The following is a 13205-nucleotide window of genomic DNA, read 5'->3' on the forward strand; positions in this document are numbered from 1 at the left end:
TTTCTAGAGAATATTTAACGATAACTCTTTCTATTTGTACGTCCAAAAATATCTCAAAAAAGCAAAGAAAATAATAAAATATAAATAACTCTTAATCTTTCAACAAAATAAAATAAAATTGAAATGAATTCGATTTTTTTTTAACTAAGAAATATAATAATAAAAACTTAACAGAGCTAATATTTATTTTTTTATGGAATATTAATTTTATTTAAAATTTATTATTAAATTTCTGTGGACAAAATTGGCTAAAATGAGAAACAATTTAATGTTCAAATTAATATGATATCATGAAAATAGTATCATAAAAATCTAAAAGATTAATAATAATGACAATTTTTCGGAAACCAATTTATTTTTAAATGTAAGATTCAATATTTCTCCCTCGAAGATTCTTTTTCACAACCTGGAGGAGGTATACCTTCAGAAAAGGATATAAAATATTCAGTAAAGAAGTTTTTGAACGTTTCTTGGATTTTACGTATTTGGAAGAACCCATGTTGTACAGCATATATAAGTATGCTTTTTCGAGGTATTATACAAATCCTTAATTCGAAGAAACTGTTTCATAAATTTCAAGTTTTACTAGTCGCCTCTTGTAATATAATAATTTACAACACTCTCGAAAAAAAATATTTTAAAATATTTTTTTCAGTTTAATTATAACATTTTATAAATTTATGCAATCTTCGCATGACTTCTTGTACACACATATCCATTTACAAGAATAAAATACTTATATCCTTCTTAAATTTATGTAATTATTCTCTAATCATTTATCCATCCACAACAAGCGTTTTACAAATAGCGTTTTTTAATTATAATATTAAAAATATAATAATAATATTAATATTATAAAAGTATTAGTGTAAAATTTATGCAGTACATTATATACAAAAAATAAAATTATCTTAAGACCATTTATCTTTATAAATAATTACCAACATTTCTATCTGATTCAATAATTAGCCAACGTTCCACTCTCATCTTTTCAAAACTTTCAGAGTACATGTTTATCTCTAGTGATTTCTGTTTTTCGTGAAACTTTGTGCCGGAAAAACGAAGAAAAAGAAGCGTCCAACTTGTTCGGTGGTCCAGATACCTAACGTCACTGTCGTTAAACAAGCTCGACGAAATTATTTTCACTGCTTTCCCAAAGAACTTCAAACCAGTAGAGTTATAAAAATAGCTGAGCGCACAGGAAACAGTTGGTAGTCATCCGTAAAATATTTTTCGTGTTTTATTGATAATCCACGTTAAACAGATCGTGCACAAATAAAACTGAACTATAAATATATCAATTATGGGGAAATTCTGTTCAAACATTGATATTTTAGTAACTGGTAAGATGGTTTGAAAATAGGAAAAGATTTGTACGAAATATATTTGAAAATTTTTGATATAATAATGAGTGATATTTTTTACTTGTATTAATTAGTTAAAATTAATTTTTGATGGCACGTTATTATATGTTTTATAAGAAGCAGTAAATTATGCAAAAGTAATTTTCATTTTCTATTTATTCTAAATGCTTTAGGAATAAAAGTAATAGAATTTTCAAATAGATGTGTAGCTAATAGATCGATATATTAATTTAAATCGAAATTGTAGACTCGAAATTAAAATATTAAAAGCATAAGGTATCATAAGAGAATCATCAACTATATTCATAATCTATGATAATCTAAAATTATGATTTCTATGTTAATTTTAATAATATATATATGTTATAATAATATTATGTTAAAATTTTTTTCTAAATATCGTAAAATATAAGTCTTATGTCTCATTCATCATTCATTTCTTGTAACATCGATAATAATAATAATAATCGATAATAATAATCAATCGAAGATATAATAAAAATCAAAGATCAATGTTTTATTTTTATCCTCAACAAAAAACGAAATTGCAATCAAGATATTTGTATCGGAGAACATTACAAAGATAGAAAAATTAAATTTGTTTAATTTGATAAAAAAAAAATTTCAAGTTTCAAATATATAAATATAAATATTTCAACAAATACAATTTAAAAAAAGATTTTATCTCATATAAAAGAATATAATACATACCAAAAAACTAAAACAATTATAAATGAGAATTTTTATTTCAGATAATTTTCAAATTGATAAATTTCATTTTAAATCTATATATGTAAAAAAGATTGTACTATATAAATCATGTTTATATGTCCAATTAAATTTTTTTATTTATTTATAAACAAAAATTAAATTAAATTTATAGATAATAATCAGAAATGAATTAGTTTAAAAATTTTTTTCAAATGCTCATAAATTTTCTAATCAGTATAAATATACGAATTTTCATTCCCTTTATAAAATCAATTTCCCTTTTACAAAATAATATATTAGAATGAAAAAATGAATCCAATCTTTATAAAAGCAAAAATTCTTAAAGTTTATAGTTACAAGAAGTATTAGAATTTCAAAAACACAAATAATTCAAAATCAGAATAAATAGAAATCGAATCTTATTTGACATAAATTTAATCAGTCCTTTTCAGAACCATTAATATTATAAATGATTTTAAAAAAATATATAAATGCAGTTTTCCTATCGATTAGATTACAAATGATCAATTGATATGTTGATAAAAAAAATTTTTGCAGAGGAAAAATTGAAATTATTTTAAAAATCTTCAGTTGAATTATGTTCTCATTTTTTTTTTTTTTTTAATATTTTGTATACTAACAATACAAAAATTTAATCAAACAGAATTTGTTAACATTTTTAATTAATAAGTTAAGCAAAAAAGACAATAAAGTTTATTAAATATTAAGACTGCCTCTTGAATACAAATTTTGTAGATCACATACAAACAAGAAGATAAATAATAGAATAGAATAAAAATAAGACAAGAATTAGAGAATTGGCGCCATCTATAGAATATTGTAGAACATAAAAAGAGATAGAAAAAGATAGAGATTGATTATCAACGCCATCTCTTGAATAGTCAAAATATCTTTCTCAAATCACTCAAAAGATAACGCTTTTCAATTTTATTTTATTTTATCTACTTATTTTACTATTTTTGATGAAATGTTTTTATGAATATTCAAGAAATTGTGCTGATAGTTAATTCTTACTAAATTTATTTATTATTTATTTTTTTCATTATATAATAGTTTCATTTCCAGCATTCTAAAGATGGCGCTGATTTCATAATTTCTAATCCTTAGATTTTAGATCATACATCCAAGAAGTTATACCAAATATTTAATCTCTTTTTAGATATGATATATATCTAATCTAATTAGATATAATATTATAGATAAAATATAATAATAAAATTATAAATTTGACATTAATGTCGAATTCATTCTACTATAATTTATATTTAAAATAAGCCATATTTTCTACTAACGATCAAAGAAATTTCTTTCTTTACAATTGGTCATCATGAGAAAAACAAGAAATTTTAACTAGTTACTAGTAAACTTTTCTTTCTTAATAAATTGTAATTGAGAAAACGTGGTAAAAGTCATCAAAATGCAAGTACCTCCGATTTTTATGGAATTACCCTTAGAAGATCAGGTAATTAATAATGAAGTTCTATTACATATTTAAAACTCTATAAAATTATATATTCAAAATACAATTATATACCGCAATTTTTTTATTATATTCTTTAAATTATAGGTTATTTTAAATTTTCTATTATTATTTTATTTATACATTTAAAAAAAAATAAATGCAATCATAAAATATAATTGCAAAAGAATTTTATATATATATATATATTTATACATTTATATATATTTATATATTACATTTATATACATTTATATATATATATATATATATTAAATATAAATATTTTAAATTAATGATTTATTTTTAGGCACAAGAATTAAGGATATATTTTAAAAATTTGGGTGCTGAGATAAGTGAAGAAAAATCTCCTAAAGGTATAGAAGATGATTTACATAAAATAATTGGTGTTTGTGAAGCTTGTTTTAAGGAAGGAAATGAAAGTGAAATAGAAACAGTCTTAAATGATATTGTATCTATCATGATAGTGGTAAATATTTTATATTGTTAAATATTTCACATTATTTATGTATCTCATATTATTAAATATAGATTTCTTCCAATGATATCAAATTAATTTTGTATATTTTATTTTAGATTCCCACTGAACGAGCAGAAAATTTAATATTAGCATTTTGTGAGAAATTGACAAAAGCTCCTGGTTATAAACTTGGTCTAGTATGCCTAAAAGCGTAAGTTATGTGAAAAATGTTAACATCATTAATTTTTTGGTATTTTTTGGTATCAAAATAGAACTTCAAATATTTTCAGATTATGGTTATTATTTCAATCTCTTCCTGATGATTCTCCAATGAGATATCATGTTTATTATCATTTAGTTCAAATTGCTCGCAATGTTGATCAAGTGAAAGCTGTATATGGTGGAATAGATCAATTAAAACAACAGTTTGCATCACTTCCACCATCAAATGAACAAATGCAGAAATTACTTCGTTTACTTCATGAAGTACTTTTAAGTTGCAAACAAGGGTAAAATTTTATTATAAAATACATTATTATTATGCAATATGAAATAAATATCCTTATTATAGGGAACAAGCTGCTGCAGTAATGGTAGAACTCTTGGGGACTTATACAGCAGAAAATGCTTCTGCAGCTAGAGAAGATGCACAACGTTGTATTTTAGCTGCATTAGCAGATCCAAATACATTCTTATTAGATCCACTTTTAGCATTAAAGCCTGTAAGATTTTTGGAAGGAGAACTTATTCATGATTTACTTCTTGTTTTTGTACAAGATAAATTACCTGCATATTTGGATTTTTATCAACATCATAAAGAATTTGTAGAACATCAACTTGGTATGTATATATTGTATATTTGTATTTTGCTCAATATTGTATTTATAATATATGTATAATATAAATTCAAAATATAAATTATGTATTTATTATTAGGATTAAATCATGAACAAAATATGAAAAAGATGAGATTATTAACATTTATGCAATTGGCAGAAACAAATCCTGAAATGTCATTTGATACAATTCAAGAAGAGTTACAAATTAATGAAGATGAAGTAGAAAGTTTTATTATTGATGGTAAGTTATACAAACATGTTTATAAATTTTATAACCATGCAATTAGAATATATATTAAATGATAAAAAAATAATTTTTCGTTAAACAAATATATTTATAAAAAATATTTATCATAAGGAATATAAATATGCCCTATATAAATAAAAACAATCTCTAAATTTCATTATAAAGATAGAGACAATATATATAGGGTATATCAATGAATTAGTACTGGCTTGGTAAAACTAAATTTACTAAGTTATCGAAATATTCAACATTTATATATTAAATTCTTTTTAAGTAAATAAAAAGAAAATAAAATCAATTTTTTATATTTCAGTCTTGAAAACAAAACTTGTTAGGGCTCGTATGGATCAAGCTGGTCGTAAAGTTCTCATTTCAAGTACTATGCATAGAACATTTGGTAAACCACAGTGGATGCAACTGCGTGATTTACTTGCAGCATGGAAAGCAAATTTAACTGCTGTACAAGAAGGTATGAAATCTGTAGCTGCTGCACAAATGGAACTTGCTGGAAAAAATAAAACTTCTATCAATTATTGATGATGTTTAACTTATATATATTTCATTCAAATTTTCATATAGAAATATTAATTGGAAATCAAAATCAATTAATCCTTTAATTTACAATTTTATCTGAATAAATATATACGTCGTATATTATACAGTATTATGTTTACAATTAAATTAATTACATAATTAAAAAACTAATGATAAAAGATTATTTATAAAATTTATAATTCTATTATTTGATATTGAATTTATTTAAAACTTTATGATATACCATTTTCATTAAAAATTGTGAGAACATTAATAAGTTTCATAAATCTCAATAAAATAATTTATAGATTATATTATTTATAGTAAAACAATTAATAATATTCATAAATTCATTTAATAAACTCTTTTAATGTGCTTTTTTGTACATTTTTGTATATAAAATGTTTTAAAATCGAAATTTATCAATTTAATGTAAATAATCCTAAAATATAAATTTATTGGTAATAATTTAATTATCCATTTTTATTTCTTTCATACAGTAATATTTTATTTTTCTTAATTTTTGTATATGATTTCTGACATCTCTAGAGTATTTCTTATATTTTACAATTTGATCAATAGAACATTCATATATAATTTTATAACCGTGCATTACATGATTAAAAAAGCCACATAGGTTTTTGTACTAATTCACTTCATTGTTTCTAATCTATAATATGTTGTTTATCACACAATATTATTAATTGGTACAAAAATTACAAAGTCATAAAATTAATTATATAATTTTATAAAAAAAAAATAACATAGTAAGTGATTTTGATAGCAAATTCAAAATATAAAAGTAAAGTAACATTTCTATTGAAATATTTATCATTTCGTTTTTATACAAAAACATACGAAAACAAAGTTTTATAAAAGTTTGTATAAAAAGTTCAAGTTTTAAACGAAGTTTTGTATGTTTTACATACATTTTTGCATATACATTGACATATCATTTGAATCAATTTGAATATTTTCATTATTTTTAAAGATATCAAGAAATTCTGTTTACAAAAATTTATATATATATATATATATATATATATATATATATATATATACAAGAGAGGCTATAATATTACAGTAATAATCTATTTATAGGTAAAGAATTAATAGAAACTTCAAAATCACCATTATTTTTTTTTTTTTTAATTTATGTTTGTTACATTTTTTTTATTCTTATTAAATACAAAGATTATTTATTTAATAACAGAATACATCGAGTCATCATAGCTTTGATAAATAAATAAATCATTTAAAAAAATATTTATGGATCTCAAAATCTTTGACAATCTTTTAAGAAACTTATCATTATTATAATATTATAGTCTCCTTTGTACCATATAAATTTAAATTAAAAATAAGAAATATTCAAGGTGATTATAGTTATTGTTTCACTTTGTATACACATATAAACAAAAACGTTTCTTAGAAACATAACATATACTATTTTATTATATAAATTTTTTGTTCATAATTAAATTGAATTGTTAATTAACCAAAAAATAAACATATTAATAGGTATATCATAACATAATAAGCATAGAAATCTAAATTTTTTTATGCAAATATTTCTAATTAATATATTTTGATGAAGTAATTTATATATTGCTATAGGAAAATATTGTTTCTTTATCATAAAGTTAGTTTATATTATAAAAAAAAAAATTTGTATAAAGAATCGACTTAGTATAATAAATCATTACATATGATATCAATATAATTTCCAATAATATTTTGCTATTGAACTTAATAATCATACTAAGCAATTCTTATAATAAATTGTTTTTCTACTCTAATGATAATAACATATTGTAGAAATAATAATCATCGTAATAAAACCATTCCATTATCTCAATTATTAATTAGTATGTAAGAAATTTTTTTTGCTTTTTCATTTTTATAATTTTATTTTAGATATGGCATTATAAACCTCACATCTTAATTTTTGAAATCTAAATTTTTTTTACATTCTACATTATGATCTGTAACAAATATATAGCACATTTATATCTTTATAATATAGCCTCAAATTTATGCAGGTATGAAATTTTTTTTTTTTTCTTTTTTTTTTCTTTTTTTTATAAACTCAACAAACTAACAAAGCTAAGATTTGAAATAATATTTTACCCTAAAATATTCAAAATATGCGAAATATTAATATTTCCATACATTTCTATGTTTATTCTGTCTATATCTTTGCTTACATTAACCTCTCATAGCATCCATTGAAAGACAATTATCAATAATAGGTACTTTATATGAATATTAAATTTTTAACTTAATTTTATTCTCTTTCTTCGAGATTATTGCAAAGTCAGATTTGAGTAGAGAAACGAGGACGTGGCAAATCTCCAAATACTGTATCACCATGAACGCTTTTTGCTAGAGCTTTAATTGAAGCTCGAATATTATGTGGATCATGTGGATCTCTTGAAAGCTAAAACAACATAAATACATACACACACATATATATATATATATATATATATATATATATATATATATCAAATATTATAGAATTATTATGATATTATTGTTATAAAATTACACTAGCTATATAATAATCATTAAAAAAATATTTAAATTGTAAAAAAAAAAAATATATATTGCACCTGATCATCATCTTGATCTTGAACTGTTCTACGAACAAAAGATGGAAAAGATGGAACACTAACTGGTAATGATTTAGCTAATGTAGGATGTCCACCTCTTTGTCCTCTAGGCATATGAATACCTTCATCTTGACCTGAGTCTAAGTATAATGTAATTAACATTTTCTACATTTATATAATATATAAATTTATTAAATATTTATATTTAATAATATATTATAAATTATTATATATTTATATAAATCATTTATATAAATTAAATGCTAACCATCTGTATCAGATCCCTCTTCTGAAGATTGAACTTGATCAGCATTTAAAGTATCTTCCATTCCTTCCAAAGGAAATAAAGCTTCTGTGTCAAAACTAGTTGGTTCCTTAGTATATATATATATTCGATCTTTCTTATCTATACTACCATTCTACAAAATATTAAAAAATTATATACTATGTAATAAATATTCTTTTAAGACATAGTTTAAAATAATTAATAAGACATACAATAAGAGGATTAGAAGAATATTTAGCACCAGTTTCATGTTTAACATTAGAATTTGCAATGATTTTTGTCTCATTTGATACTATCTGTGATGTATTTACTGTATTTGTTGCAGAGGTAGTTAAACTGGTTGTAAAACTGTCTGGAGTTACAGGAGGAGTTTCTATATTATTTGTTAATCTAGTTATTTCTTCTCCTTTACAAATTAATCTGAAGTATATATATATATTATTTAAAAAATAAGTATAAAATCTAAAAATATTATATTAAATAAAAAAATAAGGTTGTGATTATCAGATAAAACCTTGTCAATATTCTATGTTCATTATGAGCTCTTTCACGAAACTGTTCTAATAATTGATATTGTTCTGCTGTGAAAGCACGAATTTTATTCTCTATTTCAACAGATTGTCTTTGAACAGCTTCTTCAAGCTGTTGTTGGAGACCACCCAAAGCTACTTGTATATTATTAGGTAACTGCGACACTGAAGAAATGCAATAAAATATTTAATATTTAGTGTATATAAAAAAAAATGAAATATTTATTATCTATTATTTTTTAGATTTTTAATTCAATCAATTTAATTAATTAATATATATATAATCATTACTAAATTAATCCATACCAAATAATCAATGCTAATTTACCAGAAAATTTGTTAGGTTGTTGAAGATAATCCAATTCATCTAACGTATTATGAGCAATTATTATTCTAAATACTGAGCTATAATCTGGATTAGATTTTAATTTACTTATTTCTTCAGGTAAACTCTATAATAAGAAAAAATATGATATATTAAAATTCAAATAAAATATATATAAAAATAAAACTAAATAAATTAATTAAAATAATTATATTTTTTATAAAAAGTTTTTTAAAATTCTATAATAATTAAAAATAATTTTATACTCACAAGAATATCAGTATTAATAAGAACTAAAGCAGCACCATAATCTCTATGCACAGCATGAGTATATATTGAACAATTATAACAACGATGAATAATCCATGATCCAACATTCCTTATTTCTACTAAACTTGGTTGTTCTTTAGTAATACCTTCAAGCTCTGATACTGTTGCAAGATTCTATTAAGAATAGAGAAATATTTTTAATAAAAAATTTATATTGCTTTAGAATAATATATTATTTTTAATATTTATTATCTAAAGTTAGCTAAAATATTACAAATTTTTAATAAAATCTTATTTTTCTATTTATATAAAAAAATATTAAATATTCTGTAATGATTATTCTTAAAATATGAATTTTTTAAAATTGAATGTTTTATAAAAATGTATAGCAATTGTTTTAAAAAATTTTTACCTGATGAAAAAAACTATCGTTTTGTTCTTCGAGTGTCAATTCAATATCGTTAATGTTGAACTTCTGCAGTTCAGTGCCCCTAGATTTTATGGACACGTTTAAACATTTACATGCGATGTGCATCTTACACAATCAGTATATAACGTTTTCTAAAAGAAACTTTAAAAACCAATACACCGTTTCACAATGCCGGGATTCATATATACATATATAGTTCATTCAATATTTTTCATAATGTTTGAAATAAATTTCCAGAATTTTCTCTTGACTACTTTTGATTTTTAAAGTTAAAACTAATCAAGACTTTCATAAATAATTAAAACAAAGCAATAAAAAACATAAAACAATAGTTTGACTTAAGAAGTAAATAGTTATAAAGCCATAAATTTCGCGCTATTATTAAATTTCAAATATGTTGTTTTTGTTTAATTAAAGACTTTAAAGAGATATTTAATTTCAAAAAAAATAAGCACATAATATACACATTTAGATGCGTTGGATTCGTTTATTATTTGATTTATTTCGTAAATTGATTTATTGCTGTGACAGATTCACACACATAAAGCCAAGTAAACGAATTAGTAAGCTCGTGGTCTATCGAGTATATGTATTTGCGTCTGAGAGTTCTTTTTCACCATATAAAGAAATAATTTTAAATATTAATATTCGAAATTTTTGTATAAATATTATAAAATGATTCTTTGTATTCGAATTAAGTAATAATTTTTTACATTTCTTGTTTATAACACATGTATTTACAAATATTTTTCAAAATGTTCGAAATCTCTACTAAAAATAAACACTGATTTATAGGTACGTGCAGATGCGTACGTGATCACCCCAGACAAAAACATACTTGCTAGTCAATTGACCGACTTTGCCATATGATATAGGAATATAGAATTTAATAGTATAGTATGAGTACAATCACAGACAAAATACAAAATAGATGTACTATCTTATGAAAGTTTGTCCTACGTTTTAAATTACTGATTATATAATATTATATAATATAAATAATATATAATATAAATCAGTGACATGAACTAAGAACAAAATAATTCATTTTATTAAATTTTATATTCTATAATGTTTTAAATTATTGGGAAAAAAATATTACTAGATATTTAATCAGAGTTACAAAATATTCTTAATTTTGATTGGTGTCAGCATTTTTCAGCAAAAATAATAAATATAGTATTATTGTCAACTGTTTGTTGTGTATGATTAATAAAAATTAATAAAAATATATGCTATATTTTTGTAGATAAAATATTTTATTTGTTTTAACATTTTTATATGTTTATATAAATAAAGAATATATAAAGTGTCTCGTTATTGATACAACTAAACAAGATATAATTTTTTATAAAAAAAGTAAGTAAAAAAAAACAATTTGTTTTTATTTAAGATTTTTGAGTAAATTAAATTTAACAAATTTTTAAAATCAAATGAAATTAATTAATTTTCGATTAAATATGAATAAACTATATGTGATTACTTAATGTGTGGGAATAAATAAAAAATATATTTTATTAGTTGAAATCTTGTTTTTGAAATTGAATATTTATGTTTAATTATAATAAGCTAATTTTTAAATTCAATTTTTTCAAAAATTAATTTTTAAGTGAAAAAAATTATACTATACTTTTTTTACTATATAAAATTATATAGAATTATTTTCTATCGATAGTTCATTTGAGAATTAGTCAATTTCACTTAAATTTTTTTTTTGTTCAACTTAATTTATTCGCAAACAAAACTTTAAATGAAAAAATTTTATTCTTTTTTATTTCTTTCTTTTTATTTTATCGATTTATTTTTTCTTAAAGAATAACTTTCTATCAATTATATCAATTATATTAATAACGAGATATTCCATATATTTTTTATTTGTATAAATATATAAAAATATCACTTTATTAATAAAAAGTATATTTATAACACATTTTTATTAATTAATATATTATCAATAACGAGATATTTTATATATATTATCACTATTTATAACAAATTTCAAAAAATAAAAATATAAATGATAATATAATAATATAAACATGAAGAAATATATATATATATTGTATAATATAATTTTATTCCGAATTATCATGATTATTTAAATTAGAAAATTTTTAAAATATTTGCATTATTTTGATATGTAATTATTTAAAAAAAAACATTTTATTACTTTAATTGATAAATTTAATTTAATAAAAAAGAAATAAAGAAATCTTATTATATTCTATACATTTCATATTTATATATTTATACCTATATTTGATTTATTTTAGTATCTATTATTTATATTTATTCTATTATTTATTATATTATTGATATTTTTTAACGCTAAATTTTACCTCGAAACAGCAAATTGTTATTTTTTTTGTGCTTTTATAATATTTTTTAAATTCATTAAAGAATTTATTAATTCAAAAGTCATATATAAATTTAATATTTTTTAAGCATATTTGACAGTATTTTTTTTGTAAGTTAGAATATTACATAATAATATGCATGTGTTATTGATTTATATCCATAATTCAGAATGCAAAATTGTCTATATAAAAGATGTCCATTAGATTCATTAAATAATATCTTGAAAATATTGAATTAGTAGAATAGATGTTTCCTTGGTGATAGATGGGAAGCAATGACAGCAATAATTATTATTTTAATAAGTTATTTTTGTTTCAATTTTGAATTAATCGAATAAATAATTGTTGCAATTGTATCATTATACAAATTAACATAGATTATTAGAAATAATATATATAACAATATATTTGTGTAATAGAATTTATTTATTACGCCTAAATAGCCGTCTTATGCAAATATTGATTTCATTCATTGGACTAATTGTAAATAAATGAACATGACAGTAATAACCTATCAAATATATTTAAAAAAATACTAATTTTAAATAATTTTTGAACTGGATTTCTAAATTTAAAATTAGGATTTTTAAATTCTTCTTTAAAAGTATTAGAAAGCAAAAAATTAATAATTTTTAATGCTTCTAAGCAAAATTTAACTTTTTACTTGCCATAACTAAAGAAGCACACAATATATATTCTTCTATTTCCAATTTTAAAAAAGTATATAAAAAGTATT

At 20.8% G+C, this 13205-nt stretch overlaps 2 protein-coding genes across 2 annotated transcripts; one reads left to right on the plus strand and one right to left on the minus strand.

Moving 5' to 3' along the window:
- Nucleotides 1–3025: 3025 nt before the first annotated feature.
- eIF3m (eukaryotic translation initiation factor 3 subunit M) lies at nucleotides 3026–5786 on the plus strand. Its single transcript, XM_086915739.1, has 7 exons — nucleotides 3026–3558; nucleotides 3866–4045; nucleotides 4153–4247; nucleotides 4327–4545; nucleotides 4608–4876; nucleotides 4973–5116; nucleotides 5436–5786. Exons 1-7 carry the CDS (start codon nucleotides 3514–3516, stop codon nucleotides 5657–5659), a joined length of 1176 nt encoding a protein of 391 aa, XP_086771865.1. The 5' UTR covers nucleotides 3026–3513; the 3' UTR covers nucleotides 5660–5786.
- Nucleotides 5787–7813: 2027 nt separating this feature from the next.
- Nucleotides 7814–11036, minus strand: PRAS40 (Proline-rich Akt substrate 40 kDa). Its single transcript, XM_003689700.4, has 8 exons — nucleotides 10095–11036; nucleotides 9683–9856; nucleotides 9416–9539; nucleotides 9072–9252; nucleotides 8770–8977; nucleotides 8540–8690; nucleotides 8272–8411; nucleotides 7814–8096 (listed from the first exon to the last, which is right to left on the minus strand). Exons 1-8 carry the CDS (start codon nucleotides 10215–10217, stop codon nucleotides 7974–7976), a joined length of 1224 nt encoding a protein of 407 aa, XP_003689748.2. The 5' UTR covers nucleotides 10218–11036; the 3' UTR covers nucleotides 7814–7973.
- Between the last annotated feature and the right edge of the window lie 2169 nt (nucleotides 11037–13205).

Source organism: Apis florea, unplaced genomic scaffold (genome assembly GCF_048593485.1).
Source record: "Apis florea isolate Af1SG1 unplaced genomic scaffold, ASM4859348v1 contig_2190_pilon, whole genome shotgun sequence".
Lineage (NCBI taxonomy): Eukaryota > Metazoa > Arthropoda > Insecta > Hymenoptera > Apidae > Apis > Apis florea.

What these genes read in the sequence shown, in the direction of transcription:
- PRAS40 (XM_003689700.4), bottom strand. Translation starts at nt 10,217, where the DNA reads ATGCACATCGCATGTAAATGTTTAAACGTGTCCATAAAATCTAGGGGC. An exon ending in ACGATAGTTTTTTTCATCAG is followed by an intron (nt 9,857 to 10,094) that starts GTAAAAATTTTT and finishes TATTCTTAATAG; the next exon opens with AATCTTGCAACAGTATCAGA. An exon ending in AGAGGGATCTGATACAGATG is followed by an intron (nt 8,412 to 8,539) that starts GTTAGCATTTAA and finishes CATTATACTTAG; the next exon opens with ACTCAGGTCAAGATGAAGGT.
- eIF3m (XM_086915739.1), top strand. Translation starts at nt 3,514, where the DNA reads ATGCAAGTACCTCCGATTTTTATGGAATTACCCTTAGAAGATCAG. An exon ending in CTTTTAAGTTGCAAACAAGG is followed by an intron (nt 4,546 to 4,607) that starts GTAAAATTTTAT and finishes TCCTTATTATAG; the next exon opens with GGAACAAGCTGCTGCAGTAA. An exon ending in AGAAAGTTTTATTATTGATG is followed by an intron (nt 5,117 to 5,435) that starts GTAAGTTATACA and finishes TTTATATTTCAG; the next exon opens with TCTTGAAAACAAAACTTGTT.